The 19,636-nt window shown below is 39.0% G+C and overlaps 1 protein-coding gene across 1 annotated transcript; it reads right to left on the bottom strand.

Moving 5' to 3' along the window:
- Nucleotides 1-2,392: 2,392 nt before the first annotated feature.
- LOC105438131 (sodium- and chloride-dependent betaine transporter-like) lies at nucleotides 2,393-10,895 on the bottom strand. The gene is made up of 6 exons (XM_030989794.1): nucleotides 10,861-10,895; nucleotides 7,738-7,864; nucleotides 6,781-6,915; nucleotides 5,080-5,183; nucleotides 3,853-3,983; nucleotides 2,393-2,523 (listed from the first exon to the last, which is right to left on the bottom strand). Exons 1-6 carry the CDS (start codon nucleotides 10,893-10,895, stop codon nucleotides 2,393-2,395), a joined length of 663 nt encoding a protein of 220 aa, XP_030845654.1.
- Between the last annotated feature and the right edge of the window lie 8,741 nt (nucleotides 10,896-19,636).

Below are 19,636 nucleotides of genomic sequence, written 5' to 3'. Positions count from 1 at the left end.
CTCCCACAACTGTTTTTTTTACACAACTGTTTAGCCATTTTCGCGAAAAAAATCCAAGAAGTGCTCTGGTGAAAGAGTCTAAGTCGTCAGCGCACTATGTGCAAGCACATACACCCAGTGAAGGGAAAATGATAGCAAGGGGAAAACAAGGATAGTGGAGAGGATATGGAGAAGGAAAAACAAGGAAATACATAAGGAAAGAGAAGAGGATAAGTCAAAGGAAGAGCATAGAAATACATAATTGAAGAGCCAAGAGGATCACCATCTAGACTAAGGCAAAACAGGGAAATACATAATGAAGGATTAATTAGGGATCATCTATCAAATTAAAACAAATAAATAGATGAAGAAGGGGAAAAGGATAGATTGAGGGAGAAACAAAGAATACATAAAACAAAAGAGAAGAGGTTACAATGAAGAAGAACAAAAGAATGACATAACGAAGGAGAACTGGGGGATAGATTGTGGAAAAACAAAGAAATGTATAACGAAGGAGAAAAAGGATAGATTGAAGGGGAAAAAAAGAAATACATGACAAAAGAGAAGAGGATAGATTGAAGGAGAACGCAGAAATACATAATGAAAGAGAAGAGAGGATAGATTTAACCCGAAACAGAGTATGTACACATGTACATGTGCAGCTCCAGCAACACTGCTAAGGGTAATGCTAGACTCTGTCTCTAGTCGTTTGCACAGTATATTTGACTGAAGTGGCTAAACAGTTGTGTAAAAAAAATATGCGCAGTCGGGGTAATGTTAAGGCGCCTTGAGCGCCGTGCATGGTGGATATGTGCCCTATGAAATTATCCAATAAAGTTTATCATTGGTAGTATTATGTTTCCATTAACTCATTTACTAGACCCCGAAATGTTTCATTTAATTTAATTTCAACTACACATGACGACAGTCTTACCTTAGTTACCATACTAAGGCCAATCAGGAAGTTGACCACGCAGACTCCAAATAAGAATATCTCTTTATGATACCCTATCCGCAGCCAGGGAGGGAAAAGATCCAAGACAGACGTGATGAACGCCTTCACCATGACGAGCTAACGTAGAAAACGGAGGATAACAATACAAACAAATTAGTGCATGAAATGGGGAGTTGTTGGTTGTGTGTTTAGGGAGAAATGATAAGCTAAGCTTTATCATCCACCGTCTTTTGCCGACATTATCAAAGTATCAAAATATTACTTGATTTGAGCGCAAGTTGTAATGTTTTTTTTTTCTCCAAACAAGTTTTAAAGTTTTCAAACGTTGAAAGGAATGACAAGGCTGATAGGTTTGAAAAATGGTTGAAAAGGTTGTGAAGGTGGAAAAGCAGATGGAAAGTTTAAAAACGGTTTAAAGGTTCAAAGAGTTGAGAAAAGGTGAACAGATTAAAAGGGTTGAAAAAGGTCTAACAGAATTGAAAATGTTGTAGAAGTGTAAAGAAGCTGAGAAAAGAGTTGACCTTTCTAGCCAGTACAGACTTTACAAGGTTTACACTGTTGTAAAGGTTGAAAAACGTTATAAAAGAAGTTATAAAGTTCTAAAAGGCGGAATGGGAAATTAATCTAGGTCTAACTACTAAGATTAAGATTGCATGTAAATCAATTGCAATCTACATATACAGATTTTGGATCATGTCAGTTAACACTAATTAAGACATAGAATTCCATTTTGGTTCAACTCAATAATGCTAAAAGCTGCTAATGGTGCAAATGATTTATTTAAAAAAAAAAAATTAAAAACATCGAACAATTAAGGAATGGGTATGATAATCCACTATGTCAGTAATGTAACCCTTTCGTAGATACTTACTGATCCAAAGGGGTCAATGCGGTCCAGACCCCTCATTCTTTTTCTTGTCAGAGATTTTAAACTTAAAGGGATCGTTTAACAATGTTAAATCTGAGATACACGGCCCTACGTGTTATCAGTGTCTGTGATATGGTGTAATATTGAAGCCCTAAAAAAATTGCGCTTCAAAATGATCAAGAAGTGCCTCAAAAAAGTAAAAATCTTTGAGTGACCGGTTTTACCATACTCGTTTTCCCCAATAGACTGTAGTGTTATGAAAACCGTCAGGCGAACGGTTTTCAAAATTTGTAATTTCAATCATAAATATGTTGATAATCAGACAGGCGATCGGCTTGTAGAAGTCATGGGGTTCCTGACTGACCTAAAGGTTTATAATTATCATTGCATCATGAGCTAAATCCAGAATTTTATTTCAGAATCTGAGACAAAGTTACCGGATCCCTTTACCGTTTGTTACACATCCTTATAGACAATTATGTCATGATTTTTATTCATTGCTTGTCTCTTGACACTCTTGGTAAGAATAAAAAGGGCACTTAAGACAATCTGCTGATTTTGATGCCTCTATCCCACTTTCTCAAAGTCCTTTATCCTTCCCCGATTACCTGGAAGTTTAGTCCAATCTGTAGGACCGCTAGGAAAAAGAAAATAGACCAGACCCTTGGTACAGGCAATGCAGCAAAAGCACGCGTAAAGATGTCGAAAAATAGACCAGGACCTAAAGTAATCAAACAAAATGAGATGGAAGAAAATGAATGATTTGACTAAATAAGTTTTAACAAGGGTGGCGATACGAAATGTTAAGTACGCAGGTTCTTGTATGGTTTGTTTCATTGAAACGCTCTTATTAAAAAGTAGAACAATTATGAACATTTCCTTGTGTTATAAGAAACCTCCTCATGAGCAAATATAAATTTGATGTTTTTTGGGGTACCCCAAGAGTGAATGGTGGCTGGTTGAATTAAGGCCTTCGTTAAATACTTTTTGATGTAAGATTTAATATATCACATTCTCAATAAACGTAAATCAAGACAAATCTATTTTTCACATACTTATACAATTCAAAAACTTGGTAACAGTATGAATAATTTAGTTATTAACTGCATACACCCAATAAGCCGGTAGCTGATTTATACAACCTTTCTGATAAACACTGATGGATGGGGGTTGGAAGGGGGGGGGAGTAAATCAAAGTAAGTACCCAAAAGTCGAGGAATGATAGTGTTAGGGGTAAGGGTAGAGGATAGGAGGAGGTGTAGCCTGCAACCCCAATTTCCCCACCAGTAGTCCAGTGGTGATAGGGTAAGGGGTTAAGGTTAGAGGACGGGAGGGGTGTATAGCCCTCAACCCCTCGAGCAACCGCACCAGTAGGACAGCGATAGGGTTCTGTTTAAGGTCAGAGGGTGGGAAGAGTGTAGCCCTTAAGGGTGGTGCTGGGGAAGGAGTTAAGGTTAGAGGGTGAGAATTGTGTAGCCATCAACCCCTCCCACCAACCAGTAGGCCATTGGTGGAAGGTTTAAGGTTATGGTTAGAGGATGGGAGGGGTGTAGCTTTCAACCCCTTCTTCCCACCAGTAGTCCAGTGGTGCTAGGGTAAGGGTTAGGGTTACAGGATTGGAGGGGTGTATAGCCCTCAACCCTCCATCAACCCCACCAGTAGGACAGTGGTCCTCGGGTTAGGGGTAAGGGGTGGGAGGAATGTAGCCTGCAATCCCTTTTGCCCTCTAGAAGGCCATTGGGGATAGTGTTAGGGTTAAGGTTAGAGGATGGGAGGGGTGTAGCCTGAAACCCCTTCTTCCCACCAGTAGTCCAGTGGTGCTAGGGTAATGCTAGAGGATGGAAGGGTGTAGCTCTCAACCCTTCTCTCCACCAGAAGGCCCTTGGTGCTAAGGAAGGGGTTTGGTCAGAGGGTGGAGGGGTGAAGGCAGCCCTTAACCCCTATTCCTCACCAGTGGTACTAGGGTTAGGGTTAGTGTCAAAGAGTGCGTGTAGCCCCCCCCCCCCCCATGACCTAGTACTAGTGGTTCTAATACTACTCTTAGTCTTACCGAAACCTTCTCTCATTATCTCATTAATGGAAATTCTCTCAGTGTACGCTACGTAGCCGACGAATGAAAAGACGATGATGCCACTGTAGATACTCGTAACCACATTTAAAAAGGCTATGATCATGCTATCCCTAGAGACAATCAAAACAAAAAGGAAAAAAATAGCCTTAAACATAAGATGAGTAATGGTCATACAAGTTCATTGTGAAAGAAACAATCTACATGTAGAAGCATCTGGGAAAGGGTGATTATGGAGTATATGAGAATAGATGTTTATAATAAACATACTTAGATGCTTCGTTATAAACACAATCTGTAGCAGATCTAGGGTTGGACGGAGGTGGGGGGGGGGGGGGTTGAGTCCCCATTTCTTCATGGCTCCCCCCCCCCCCAAAAAAAAAAAAAAAAAAAAAAAATCGAAATTAATTAGGTGTAAAAATAAACACATGCTGAATAAATAGTCCGGAGAGGCGAAGACTCATACAATTCAGTTTAAAATTATATATACATATCAGAATATAAGAAATCAGTACTTTTAGCAATCTTCATATCAATTACTTATTATAATTAACTAAACAACTAATATCAAATAAGCGTAAAATAAAACATGTTGTAATTATTCAGTTATCACATTTAGTTAACTATGCTGTCACCATTTTCTAAATGTCATATTCATACACTTTCAAATTAATAAGTAATCATTTTGTAACCTGGTTCACATTTTGTGTAGGAACATATTTCTATATGGGTGATTATTTCAAGAAATATAATACAAAATAATAAAAGTATGATAAATTAAAGAGTAGTCCGATCAGTATACTATGAGATCTGGTTAAATCTAGTTAATACACCAGTTTACGGTTACAACGTTACAATTACAGTGCGCACGCGCGGACATGGGCGTCATTTTGATTTACGAGTAAACAAACCATTGACCTCTAGAGGTCAGTGGTTTACGCGTAATTAAGATAGCGCCGATGCAAATATGAAGTGAGCGCATAATCGGTATTTTCACGATGACTGGTAATTCCGGGTAAAAATAGTGAAGTTTAAGTGAAGAATAACATGTTTAAAACTAATGGTCGTTTAAAGAGGTAAAGTGCTTGCCATTCAATTAAACTCTTGAAAACGTATCGTTGATCGAGTGTTTCCAAGTTTGCCATAGTGCCCGTTTTTCTTTTCTTACGACGAGAAGAGAATATTACACGCAAGTGTTTATGTACCAACCTATAGGAATTGTAGTGGAATTTGTTGTAGCTTCCAAGGGCTGTGAAAGCACCTAGTCCAATCGAGAAGGAATAGAAAACTTCTGTTCCAGCGGCTATCCACACCTTTACGGACCAATCAAAGAAAACAAAAGTTTATACAACGTGAAATGCCTGTCCAAAGTGGACGGAAACCAAAACACAAGAACGAAGACTAAAAACAACAAGAACAACAAAACAAACAAAAAACAATAACAAAACAATAAAAACAGACAAAATAAGCAACAACACAAATATCATATCCTTCAATTAAATGATATAATTATTTTGCCTTGTAAATTCAGACATTTCACAGTGTTACTTGTGTTAAACTTAACAAATATTGGACTGACTAGTTTGACGACCAAGAAAAATATACAGTTTACAAGATTATATCCACACAAAAAGAAAAAGCAATGTGTATGCGAAATGTTGTGGCTTTTATGCACATTAACCATTTCCCAGAGGGTTTAGTAGATTCATAATTGCTCAAGAATCACCTTATATAATTTAAAGAGCATGATCTCTCGCATTTATCCCGATGTAAACAATTCATCTATCTATGTGTGTGTGAGTGTGTGCGTGTTTGCGTGTGAGTGATATTCATGTATATAAGTAAAAAAAACAAACAAGATATATGCCTCCGCCCTAAATTCAGTATAGGAATGGATGACATTATATTATTCATATAGTAATACTGTCACCATGTTTAGATACTGCGATATCAAGGCTAAAAACCTTTAAGTTAAGAAAGTGACCTCTGTGGCCTTTGACCTACCTACCTTAAATCTAATGAGATTGTCTTCCTATATGATGATACATACTATCACTCAGTTCGAACTCCATATCTCTAGTGGTTCTTGAAATATCGCAATAGCAAGGCTAAATCTGTATTTTCAGAAATTAACCTGTGACTTTTGACCTTTGACCTATGTTTCCGATATCTAATCAGACCATCGTCCTATGTTGATACATGCTATCATCAAGTTTGAGCCTCATTATCTCTAGTGGTTCTTGAGATATCTCGATAATGAAAAAGCGGGACGTACGGACCACCATCGGTGGGCGGAGGCATTAAAAATGAAACCTAGATAAGACAACTTAAAAGATGACAATTTTAACCCTTGTTAAATAATTACATGACATAGAGGGGGGGGGGGGGGGTGTTTCACAAAGCCTAAGATCGACTTTAAGTTGGACCTAACTATGGCAGGCCGTTCATACCATTGGTTACTCTCACCATTGGTCTCTCAATTATGAACTTTGGATAATATTTTTTCAAAAAAGGTAAATTCTGTAGATTTGTGACCATGATTTGTAAGGCCCTTGAGAGACTAATGCCAGTAAATGGTGAGAGCAAACAGTAGAATGAACGGCCTGCCATAGTTAAGTCCAACTTAAAGTCGATCTTAGTCTTTGAGTCTTAAGGAATACGGGGACCCATTTCACAAAGCCTTTTTGCAATGACAAATTACAAAAATCAGTGACATATCTGCTGATAACCAATCAGAAGCAAGGATTTCATTAGCTTATACAAAAAACAAAAAACCGTCATGTGTCACTGATGACAAGTTTTGTGAAACGGGGCCCGGGTCCTTGTATTATTATAGAGACAACACGATAGGAAATACTTTCGCGAAATCAACAGATGCAATGTATTATACAATATTTGTAGACCGTATACCTCTGCACTTTTAATTTCAGATAAGTCGGGTTTGAGATAAAAAATCAAACCATCATATGCTCCTGGTAAAGTAATCCCACGTATCATAAGCACGGTGAATACAAGGTGTATGAAGGGAACAGTGAAATAAGCCAACTGCAAAGTAAATTTATATAATGAGAATAATTAAACAGTTTAAATTAGTTTAGTTGGGTTTATTACAAAAATAGACAATGTAGCAAAGATTAACTGTTCACTGTTTCAATGTAAATGGTGTCATAAAGTGGGAACATCTATTAACAAAATTTAAAAAAGATAAGATGGAGGAAAATTTAATTTCGAATCTAAATCACACGTTAAAGAATGATCATCGGAAATAAAATTAGAAAAACAGAACAAATAGAAATCATATACAAAATATTCCTCGGATTTATTGGTTGAATTATGAATCGAGTGCACCTTGTAAAATTAATGTAGTGTTTTTAATCTATTTACAGTAGTTTAATCACAATTAGCCTAGCTTAAATGTTTATGATCACAGCCGAAAACAAAACGGAAATGCTAAATCATGATAAGTGAATGAAGCAAATGGATGCGTAGAGCGGGGTGTCTACTGTCTAGCTCATAGTTTGACAGACATATTCGCTGTATAAGAACTCACTGTGATTGTTGTAGAAGTTGTTGTTATTATTATTGTTGTTTTTATTATCATTACTAATAAATTTATTGTCATCTTCATCATCATTCTCACTATTTTTATTATGATTATTATTATTGCTATTATTATTATGTTTATCATTATTGCTATAATCATTATTAGCACATTCACAATCAACATCATCATCATTATTACAATTACAAGGACTGGATTTCCTAAGGCTGTATACAAATCATTGCAATTTCATAATTTTGGGAGGTGGCTGTGTCGTCATAAAAAATATAAACCAATAAACAAACAAACAAAAAGATTTGAATTACCTTGCCGCTCCATTTAACTCCCTTCCATAGGCCAAAGTATACGAGCGTCCATGTGAGAAACAGGGTTAGGGCAAGATGCCCGACAATACCTCTTTCGCCCGTCCCTGTTTGGCCTAACACCTTGATTCTAGGAAATGAAAATGACAACTGATAAAACTAGAGTCCATTTTTCATTTCATTTCTTCTTCATCCACCATAAAAAAAAGGCACATCTAGAAGACACAAAATTGACTGGCCGGAATGCTCCTCAGGGAGTGGAGAATGTGCATACATTGTGTGCGTTAAGCTCGAAGCCGATGACTGGGGTAATAATATATATGTAAAGCGCTTAGAGACATCATCGATCTATCAAGCGCTATATACGTGCGGAATATTATTTGTATTATTATTATTATTATATACAAGAAACAAAAATGATAAATAAAGAATATACAGAAACAAATGTGGTTTAAAAAGCACACATACGAATACTCAGAGCAATGATCAACAAATATTATAGTATTATACTAATTATTATACATACAAGAAAGGCAAAGTGTAAAAAGTAGTGGGTTAAAATCAGAGTGAAAATCATAATATTCACTTATTTCCTGACACTCCTATATTTACTATAAGAACTACGGTTTTGTCCTCAGAGCACACTAATTGACAGAACACGGAACATAATAAAGAATTATCCTGTAAGTGAGAGAGAGAGAGAGAGAGAGAGACAAAGAGAGATAGACAAAGAGACACAAATATAAATAGAGACAGCAAGATAGATATAGGGGTATATAGAGATATATATACACATGTATGGTAAACAAAAAGAGAGTGTCGAGATGGGAAAAGTTAACAATTACTACATTAGTTTGTGGTACCAATGAGGCTGTATGGTGACATATAGTTCAATTTCCCATATTTTTCTGCTACAGCCTGCAACAGACTACCCAGCCATAGAACCGCATGTGGCTTTAGAAAAATAAGTTGACTTGATTCATTTTTAAATTTAGTTTTAACTTTCTGTATTTAATTTCAAATGAGGGACAGTAGCGGTTCAAGAGAGGGGCTAAGGGGACCCGTCTTTCCTCCAAGCCCCCCCCCCCTCCCCCCAAAAAAATAATTATCGATTATAAATGAATTTAAGCAAGGCACATGTAAAAATTGAATGCAAAAACTCCAAGCTCCCTCCCTCTTATTCTTCTAGAGCCTCGCCTGATGAGGGATATACAGTGCGACCCAGAAAAAATGAAACCGAGAATTATCGATGTTTTATCATAACTTAATCACGATTATAATTGATAAATGACACATATTTGTAAGGCTTAGATCCTCCTCTTTCATTCGATGCCATTCATATGATGCATATTTCACGCATGAGTGATTGAAAGCAATTTGAAGGAAGGAAACCAAAAATCATTGGCGGGCGGTTTCTGAATTTCGAAGAAAAATTCAGATTTCTAAAAGGTTGAGTTTCTGCCCTTTCATATGACACCTCAGTCAGGAAAAATGAGCTAGGAATAACAAAGTTCTGTTCGTTTAAAGTAGTGCTTGCATTTCCATAATTTTATTAAACGAATTCGTTTTCACTGGCTGCCTGCCGTAGCAACAAACGGAATCAACAAAAATCTTAACTCCGTTTCGTTGACAATCAACCGTAGACGAAAGACTTCATGCATGGCTGATTGTCAACGAAATGGAGTTAAGTCTTTTGTCAATTCCGTTTGTTGCTACGGCAGGCAACCAGTGAAAACGAATTCGTTTGATAAAATTATGGAAATACAAGCACTACTTTAAACAAACAGAACTTTGTCATTCTTTGCTCATTTTTCCTGATTGAGGTGTCATATGAAATATGAATATAATTATTGATGGCTCTATTGATTCGTACTATGAGTTTTAAAATCATCATTATTATCATCATCATCATCATCATCATTATCATTATCATCATCATCATCATCATTATTATCATCATCATTATCATCATCATTATTAACATTATCATGAAACTTACTTCCAGAACTCCTTCGCCGGCTTGGTTGTTAATGGGTAATTACCACATTGGTCAGAGTCATCTAAGGGCACTGCTTCATTCCAACTGTTCCAAAATGTGGCTGGTGATTCCTCCGGTGGAGTAGGCCTATCCCACTTATCGAAGGGAATATAGGTTCCGTTAATGCACACCCATTCAGACTGGAATTAAAAGTTGATGATACTATTATTATTATTATCAGTATTATTACTATTAACATTATTATCAATTTATCATCATTATCGTGATCGCAACTAATTTAGAGAAAACAACCTAGGACAATTTCAATGGCCTTGTACATCGTCTTTTAAAGGGATAGTTGAGTTCTGTTGCAGAGGGCGACGCACAAGGTGAGATAATGAAAAACTAAGTGTCGAGTTTGGAAGAATGATACAATTTAAATGACAAAATCATCCCTGTTTGATCAAAATCGGTTCAGAGACGGCTGAAATATCCATAAATATAACGATTTCAAATACTTGTGTACTACCACAAATATTCGATAATTTGACAAAACCGTTCAGGAGAAAACAAAGTAGCGCCTTTTACGTCATATTTCAGCCAATGCCGATGTTGGCTTTTTTGTTGGCTTTTCGTATTGCTTATATTACGTACAACCAGCTGACCCACATTGTTATTTTTTAATTAATTTATTAATTAACGGTCACCGTATTTTGTTGGAAGTGGGGCTGAGTTGGTATGATCGTATTGGCTAAATTTTACACATTTTGGGGTCTAAAATTACCTTCATAGCAATTTTAGGTTCTAAAAGGCACTAGACATATCATAGATAAGAATATAAGCAATAAGCGTGATATACCACAGGGTACTGAAATAGACAATTTTCATTATGTAATTGTATTTGATGCACAAAATCTTTGTTAAGTGCCTCGTTACGAATTGTTTCATTAATCTGCTACAAATAATTCTTTTTCAATAGTCAGAATGCAAATTGCATACATTAATTGTTGATAAGTAGGACAAACATTATGACTTGTCCTACCTAAAAAAAGAAAAAAAAACACGTCATCGACCCCCCCCCCCCGATCATGCACCACTGAGAAAGATTGATATAGGGGGAGGGGGAGGTAAACAGAGTCCAGACTTACGTAGCTATCAAGGCATGTCGCTGTGTTCCATCCATGATTGCATCTCACCCAGGGGAGCTCATTACCAATGCACGAACTGTACAGGTAGTACAGGGTCCAGGCCAAGATGACATGTTGGTACATGTAACGCCACCAAACAACGACAGTGGTGGCGACACCAATACCTACGATGATCAAATTAAAGATGTGTTCAGAATTGGCGCGGTAAACGGCCACAAAAGGAGCAGCCCCAGGTTTTGTTACGTGTAAAATGAATGGCAATATACGCGCAACAAAGGGCTTGCGCGTATTCACTGAGCTCTAAGATAGAGAAATGTGAAGTGCACGTACACTTAAAAATAAACTTGAGTTCAGGGCCCCGTCTTACAAAGAGTTACGATTGATCCGTATCAATCGCAAGTCCTCCAATCAATCGCAAGTTTGCAGTCTCCTATCTCTTATGTACATAGTTACGATCGATATCAATCGCAAATAAGTTGCGATTGATATCGACTCTTTGCAAGACGGGGCCCTGCCATGTGATTGCATAGTGAAACGTTGTGGAATAGATCAGAAAAGGTTGATCATCTAGCATATAATTATTGGTGTGTACTGCAAGGTTCTGGAATCATCAAAATGATGAGAAATTTGGCCCAGTCTTGGTTAAGATACAAGCACTGTACACAGAAAGATGTATATGGGACTACACTAACATGTGGCATAAAAATCTGTCCCGATTTTTATGATGGTACATGCCATATTCAGAATATTAAGGCTTTTGAAGAGCCATGCTTTTCAGGGAACAGTTCTTCCACACTTGCATAATACAATCATAACGCTCACAAATTATTTGTAATCTCTTCCCAGAACTCAACCTTTTCTTTAACGTCATCACTGAACGAAAAAAAACAAAACACACACACACACACACAAAAACCCTGCAGTTTTGCCGCGTCATATGTAAACAAGCCTTTAAAGAATGAGCATTTAATGAAAGCGTTCAACATTTATATTTTAAAACACACTGTGTACAGTATACGTAGTGTTAACATACATCGCATGTATTTTGACGCATCGGGAAACCACGTTTTTGCCATCTCGGCTTTTCGTGGTCTCCCATTACTATATTATTTGTTATAACATGTAGATATATGTTTTGCTAGTTGTTTCAGAAGTGGAAATAAAATTCATTACTATATGTTTACCTTGGAAAAGTGGGCATATTTTCCAGGCTCTGATGGGACCCGAGGAGGTGTATTGACCGAGTGCCGTCTCCAAGAACATGAGCGGAATCGCAAGAAACACGAAACATAGTAAATATGGGATGAGGAAGACAACTGTGGAATAAGAATACAAATAAAAGTGTCACGAAACTATACTACTACTCAGGGGCGGCGATCCCGGGGGATACGGGGGAGGGGGGGGGGGGGGACGTCCCCCAGAAAATTTGAAAAGGTGCACACAAAAAATGTATAATTAATACTGACTAAAGACTGCAACACACTTTTAGGCCTTGGGGGCCCAAGAGTGCCGCGTTTAGACTAATACAAATACACAAATCTTCTTATTCGGTCGCTATGCTCCCTCCCTCAAAATGAACAAGTAGTGGAGAAAATCTGTATTCCGTAGGTGTCACGTAAGCACAGTTTACACTGTATGTTTACAAGATTAAGAGTTATAAAAATAGATCAGTGCTACAAACATGAATATTCCGCTTGCTCCTTTAAGAATTCAGTTTCTGCCTACTTACTAAAATGAACCAACTAAATATTAAACAAAAAGTACTCTTCGGACTGCACACTTAATACCGGCAAAGTAAAGCGTTGGTCACAACCCACCCTGAGTGTTTTTAGTCCGTCCCCCCAGAAAATTTGAAAAGGTGCACACAAAAAATGTATAATTAATACTGACTAAAGACTGCAACACACTTTTAGGCCTTGGGGGCCCAAGAGTGCCGCGTTTAGACTAATACAAATACACAAATCTTCTTATTCGGTCGCTATGCTCCCTCCCTCAAAATGAACAAGTAGTGGAGAAAATCTGTATTCCGTAGGTGTCACGTAAGCACAGTTTACACTGTATGTTTACAAGATTAAGAGTTATAAAAATAGATCAGTGCTACAAACATGAATATTCCGCTTGCTCCTTTAAGAATTCAGTTTCTGCCTACTTACTAAAATGAACCAACTAAATATTAAACAAAAAGTACTCTTCGGACTGCACACTTAATACCGGCAAAGTAAAGCGTTGGTCACAACCCACCCTGAGTGTTTTTAGTCCGTACGGTTTTTGGGGAGGACACGGCCGCCACGGTTTCTGAAAACGTAGGGAGGGAGTGGCAAAGGCAGGGAGGGCGTACTGGCAACGCACGTGGCCCGCACGCCACGCCTAGCCGTGAGCGGTTGAGTACATAGTACGTTGCGCACGTGGTAAGTGGGTATGTACGTGCTTACAACGTGCTTACAACGTACGGTCTCCATGCGGTTGCCACGTTATCGTACGGAGGCCGTACTTACACGTGCTGCTCACGTACAGTGTCCTTACTCACTCACACGTTGTAAGTGCGTGCACATGCGATAAACTCGGTGAGTTTTTCCGCCCGATGACGGGGTATATATATTGGACGACATTCCGATGTTCTCCAGAAGTCCCAGCTTTTGCTGCCTCAAGATGCCGCCCATTCCACCGTAGAGACTATCATATAACTCCTTTTAGTCTCATTTCACAACGCCCCCTATTCGCCAGAGTCCAGCGGCATAACATGTACGTTAGCCTATGGACTTTTACACACAAAAATCGTTAAAAATTCATTTTTTGTTTAAACGAAAAGCACATCCATCCCGACGTACGTTATACTAGCTCTTTCATTGGAACCCTCATGTCCCATTGACTATTGAAAGTTTACCCACCGTAATTTGATCAAAATAGGTCGCAAGCTTGCCATTGCCAATATAACACATGTACAACAAGTCGAACTTTGGACTCAATTTACCACGCGATTATAAGGTTATAAGTCAAGCACACGAAGGATAAGAAGCATGCATTATCATTGATCAGTTCTGATTTGTTCATTATGTCCATTTCGTCCAACCCCCTACCGTAATTTTTCCATTTAGTATAGGCAAGCATTTTGCCGAGGTAAGCAAAAACACTTATATTCATGACCACCATGGACTATTCGATTATTAACGGAGGGGTGCAATTGTACACCACATCAAACTCCCGTACTTTCAGTCAAGTATTTCATTGTATTATGTAGTTTGGTAGCTTTATCTTACTAACTGTTTAATTATCAGATATCAATGATAGTTTAAAGATATGGAAAAGATTCTTGTATTTTATATTTAGCAAAGCAATCTCACATACAAAATCACTATCAAATGTCGTCTAATCCGCCGAATGCAGTCTGCTATATACGCGAACTAGCCTACGATTGTGCTGGCGAAAATGAGACAACCGTAGCAATATGTATGATTTTGTTCATTATTTCATCATCCAAGCTGATTTATTCTTGTTAAAATCTGTAGTAGATATGGACTCACTTGGCTTATCCATGTCAGCCGTTTATTAAATTGTATTATGCCTGTTAAAATTCTAATAATGTCAGCTACCATTCTATAGAATAAGTTGCCGTAAAGTACATTGATGATGAGTGGTATATTGCATCAAGGTTACTACCAGGATAAATTTGATTTTACTATTTGAATCTTAGGGGAGAAAATTGGCAAAAAAACTAGCAAGGTAGATATAATTTTATGAGAAGGTCTTTTCCTGGTTACCAGGTCGGTTTCTTCTACCAGCATAACAAAGATCAAGAGAATAGAGAGATATCTGAGAGTATCGATTGCAAGGTTGCTTAAAGCCCCAGTCCCATATAAAGCCGGACCAGCACGGACGAGCACGGACCACTCCGGACCATCCCGGACCATGGTCTGGGGTGATCCGGGATGGTCCGGGATGTTTTGTTCAAAAAAGTGTGATGCTTTAAAAGCTACAGTCCCATATACGTCCCGGACCGTTCCGGACCATCCCGGACCCCATCCGGGGTGATCCGGGATTCGGTCCGTGTTGACACCGTGTTGGCACCGGGGTGGTCCTGGATGGTCCTGGATGGTCCTGGATGGTCCTGGATGGTCCTGGGCGGTCAATAACTCACTCCCGGACTGCCACGGATCAACACGGACCGCCCCGGCGCCACTACGGATGACCCCGGACCCAGCACGGTGGCTACACGGATCACCCCGGATCAAACTATTGTCCCGGACCGTCCCGGACCACCCCGGCAGTTTTTGACCGTCAAAAACATCCGGGGTCGACTCCCGGACCGCCCAGGACCATCCAGGACCATCCAGGACCATCCAGGACCACCCCGGTGCCAACACGGTGTCAACACGGACCGAATCCCGGATCACCCCGGATGGGGTCCGGGATGGTCCGGGACGGTCCGGGACGTATATGGGACTGTAGCTTTACCCTCAAGTAGGTATTATTTCATGATGTTCGACAACTTGACTTGTAATTCTAAACGCGTGTGTATCGTGAAATTATCACTAGAACATAATGGAAACATGTCAACGCAAAGCGTAGCGTCCCTTCGGCGGGTGCAAATGGCCTATATACGTCAGAACAAGTTACCTCCATTATTTAGACTCGTGATTGTCCCTACTTACGCGTATATCCGCGTACATCTATGTGAATTAGTAACATGATCGTTTAACTTATGAAAAAACATCATTGTAATTTACATTGGTCGCTAAACATGCACCAATAATTACCGGGGCGCCGCGGTTTTAATTGTTGGCGCGCCGGAGCCAGGGTATTCGCTAAGGGGAGGGGGGGGGGGGGGGGAGGGGCGAAACAGTTGACAGGGGGGGGGGGGGTCCTCAGCTAAAATCATGGGACAAGGGCGAACTTGTGAATAATAAATAAATAAATAAATCCTCCCATTCATTTTTTTTGGGGGGGGGGGGGAGCAAGAGGGCGATTGCGTTTTTCTATTGTCTTTTATTGTTTGTTTGGGGGCCTGATCCATGCATAGTCTGATAATCATTTAATGGTAAAAAATAATAACCATGAAATGATTATTAGGCTTAATCAGTACACGGACTCCTTGAACAACAGCCGTTTACGGTTGAGGTTTTAGCTTTAGCCTAGGCTGTAAAGCGAGATTACCGTGATTAAATAAATAAATGAAAATTTTGAAATGAAGAAAAAATATGAAATCGATCCACACCCTTGGAGGGGCCTAATCAAATGTTAGTTTTATTTATGGGAACCTTTAAGCTACAAGCTGAGCTTTTTATTAGGTTCCTCGAATTTCACCCTGTTTAACCTTCTATTCAATACAGTTCATTTCGACGTATCTTCAAAGAATTAATTATATAATGTGACACTTAATTATATAATGTGACACTTTTAGTATATTTCATATTATGTTGTAATTGTGTCAATTGTCTGAATTCTTTTTTTGTCAAATGTGAAACAAACAAACTTGAAACTTGAATCTAGAGCGACTCTCCTGATGTACATTCCAGATGAAAACAGTGAGGAAATAATCTAAATGAAATTTCATCTACTCAATTACTTACCCCCACCGTGAAAGTAGCAGAGAAAAGCGAAGCGCCATAAATTATCAAACAGGCTACGAAGCCGATGTTCGTCGCTAAAAAATCGAATCGCCAGCTCCACCGTTCCTTATCCATCGCTGCCTGGTTCGACAGTTTATAAGTTGTAGTTGTATAGTTCAGTACGATAGATCTAGCTGGCACACATGAGGTCTATATCCTACCCCTAGTCAAGATCTATTTCAAGCTATGAATCATGATCGCCGATTTTTTTTTTTTTTGTCATTGTTTCTAGTTATGTATTATAGCCACTTCCGCGCTCAACAACAACGCTGAAGTTAATAAATTAAGCTTCCAAACTGTGAAGTTAAACCGCCTCTTTCTCGTGCAGCCCAGTGTTGTTCAACCGGGATGCCGCCTGCACATAATTTATGAGATGTCTTGCCGCACCCCATGCGCGCGCATCAGTAAGACATCTGTAGGCTAGGGGTGCCGCGAGAGAAATTAAAGGTCGGGTGACATCCAAATTTAAGTTGATTCCTGTTGATGTGTAGGGCTACATAGTGCATACAACTCACATTTTGCTATGCAAACATCTAAATATATTTCATAGATGTTTTAATATTTTGTCAATCATTTTCTGAGACCTGATAAGAACCACCCTAAAAAAATGTCCCAGATCTCATTCATATTGTGACAATTTTCATCTGTCAATCATTAGTGAGCTAACAAAAGACAGTGGGATGTAACTTCCCCAAGCTCAGCACATGCTCACTAAAGAATTGCATTCTTTTTATGTTGGTATCGTATGGTCTATTGTAAATGAGTGGTCAGCTCTAGTGAAGCTACATTCCACTGTCTCTCGTTAGCTCACTAATGATTGACAGATGATGTCACAAGATAAATGAGATCTGGAGCTTTTTTTTTTAGGGTGGAGCTTATAGCAGGTCTGAGAAAATTATTTCAAAAAATGTTTAAAAATCTATGAAATATATTTAGATGTTGGAATAACAAAATTTGAGTTGTATGCAGCCCTGCACATCAACAGGAATCAACCTATATTTGGATGTCACCCAACCTTAAGTTGCATCAAAAAATTGTTTTGGAATGACGTGGATTTCGTGACCTGACCTGACCTGCCAGTGTCACAAATAAGGTATAGAATTATGCTCATCTGACGATAATTTAATGTAGACAACCCCTGAGCTTCTTGGGACTCCGCCCCCTGGACCCAACACCAATTTGTGTCCTGCCAGTGTCACAAATAGATATAAAATTATGCTCATCTGACGATAATTTAATGTAGACAACCCTGAGCTTCTTGGGACTCCGCCCCCCCGGACCCAACACCAATTTGTGTCCTGCCAGTGTCACAAATAGATATAAAACTATGCTCATCTGACCGTTATTTATTGCCAAAAACCCCTGAGCTTCCGGGGGCTCCGCCCCCTGGACCCCACGCCGATTCGTGACCTGCCAGTGTCACAAATAAGGTATAAAGTATGCTCATTTGACGATAATTTAACGTATAAAACCATGAGCTTCTTGGGGCTCAGCCCCCTGGACGGCTGGACCCAACACCAAATTGTGTCCTGCCAGTGTCACAAATAAGGTATAAAAATATGCTCATCTGACCGTTATTTATTGCCCAAGACCCATGAGCTTCCGGGGTCTCCGGCCCCTGGACCCCATGCCATAAATTACCGTCAGATGATCATATTTTTATACCTTATTTGTGATACAGGCAGGACACAATTTGGCGTGGGGTCCTGGGGCGGAGCGCCGGAGCCCCCGAAAGCTCAGAGGTTCTGAGCATATTTTGATACCTTATTTGTGACACTGGCAGGACACTAATTGGCGTGGGATCCAAGGGCGATACCCCCAGAAGCTCAGGGTTTTGAGGCATTAAATTACCGTCGATTGAGAATCTAGGGGGCCGCCTGAGGGACGTAGGTGGGGTCCAGAGCCCCGCGAAGCTCAGGGGTTTTAGGCATTTGATTACGGTCAGATGAGCATATATACCTTATTTGTGACACTCGCAGGTCACTAATTGGAGTGGGGTACAGTGGGCGGAGCCCCAGGAAGTTCAGGGGTTTTAGGTAATAAATTACGGTCAGATGGGCATCTAGGGGACCACCCTAGAGCCTTTTGTTGTCTCCAGGGCGCAGAGCCCCCGGAAGCTCAGGGGTCTTAGGCGTTTAATTACGGTCAGATGAGCCAGCATATTTGTATACGTTTTTTATGACACTGGCAGGACACCAATATTGATGTGGGGTCTAGGGGACGGAGCCCTCAGAAGTTCAGCGATTTTAAATCATTTTATAACGGTCAGATAAGCATTCAGGGGCCCGCCTTAGAGCCCCCGGAAGCTCAGGGGTTTTAGGCATTTGATTACGGTCAGATTAGCATCAAGGGTTCTGCCTTAGGGCCCTATAGGTGGGGTCCAGAGCCACTGGAAGTTTAGGGCTTTCAGGCATTTAATTACGTTCAGATAAGCATATTTTGATACCTTATTTGTTTGTTTTCACCTTGTATTTTCCATTTTTATAAATTCCTAAGCAAGTTTAGCAAAATTCTATACATAAATCATAAAAAAAAAATCATTGTGGTAATATTTACCTCTCAGCCAGCGCGTGACCTTGTCTGTCCATTTCTAGGAATTCGTATAGCAAACTGAAATTATTACAGGGCAAGTCCACTCCAAAAAATAAGTTACTTTCAATAGAAGCAGAAAAATCAGACAAACCAATCAAAAAAAGTTTGAGCAAAATTCGTTCACCAATAAGAAAGGTATGAATTTTTAATGTCACGAAAAACTTTGAAAATCCCAAGACAAATTGGCATCTCACTCATGAGTCTGTGACGTCATGACCTCACTATCCACTAATTATTTGTTAATCAATCAATTCAATTTTATTTTATTCAGTTAAAAAGACAACATTTCATATAATAACCAGCTATATAACATAAAATACACATTAAGAACATATTTGACAATGGAATAAAATAAACTGAATTGGTTGCAACTTGAAAGGAAAAACATAATCCTTATATAACGGTTGACCCTTTTTTATAATAAAAAAATGAAATATATCGCTTACTAAACTATATCCTATACACAAATCAATACAACAAACAAACATACAAACAAACAAATAAAATATGTCTTGAATTTAAATGATTATTGCAATTTATCTAAAAGAAATTTCTTATACCTACGTTTAAAAACATTT

The sequence above is a fragment of the Strongylocentrotus purpuratus genome, unplaced genomic scaffold (genome assembly GCF_000002235.5).
Source record: "Strongylocentrotus purpuratus isolate Spur 01 unplaced genomic scaffold, Spur_5.0 spur5_scaffold_19, whole genome shotgun sequence".
NCBI lineage: Eukaryota > Metazoa > Echinodermata > Echinoidea > Camarodonta > Strongylocentrotidae > Strongylocentrotus > Strongylocentrotus purpuratus.
Note: the sequence above shows the minus strand (reverse complement) of the source record. Positions and strands in the feature narration are given on the sequence as shown.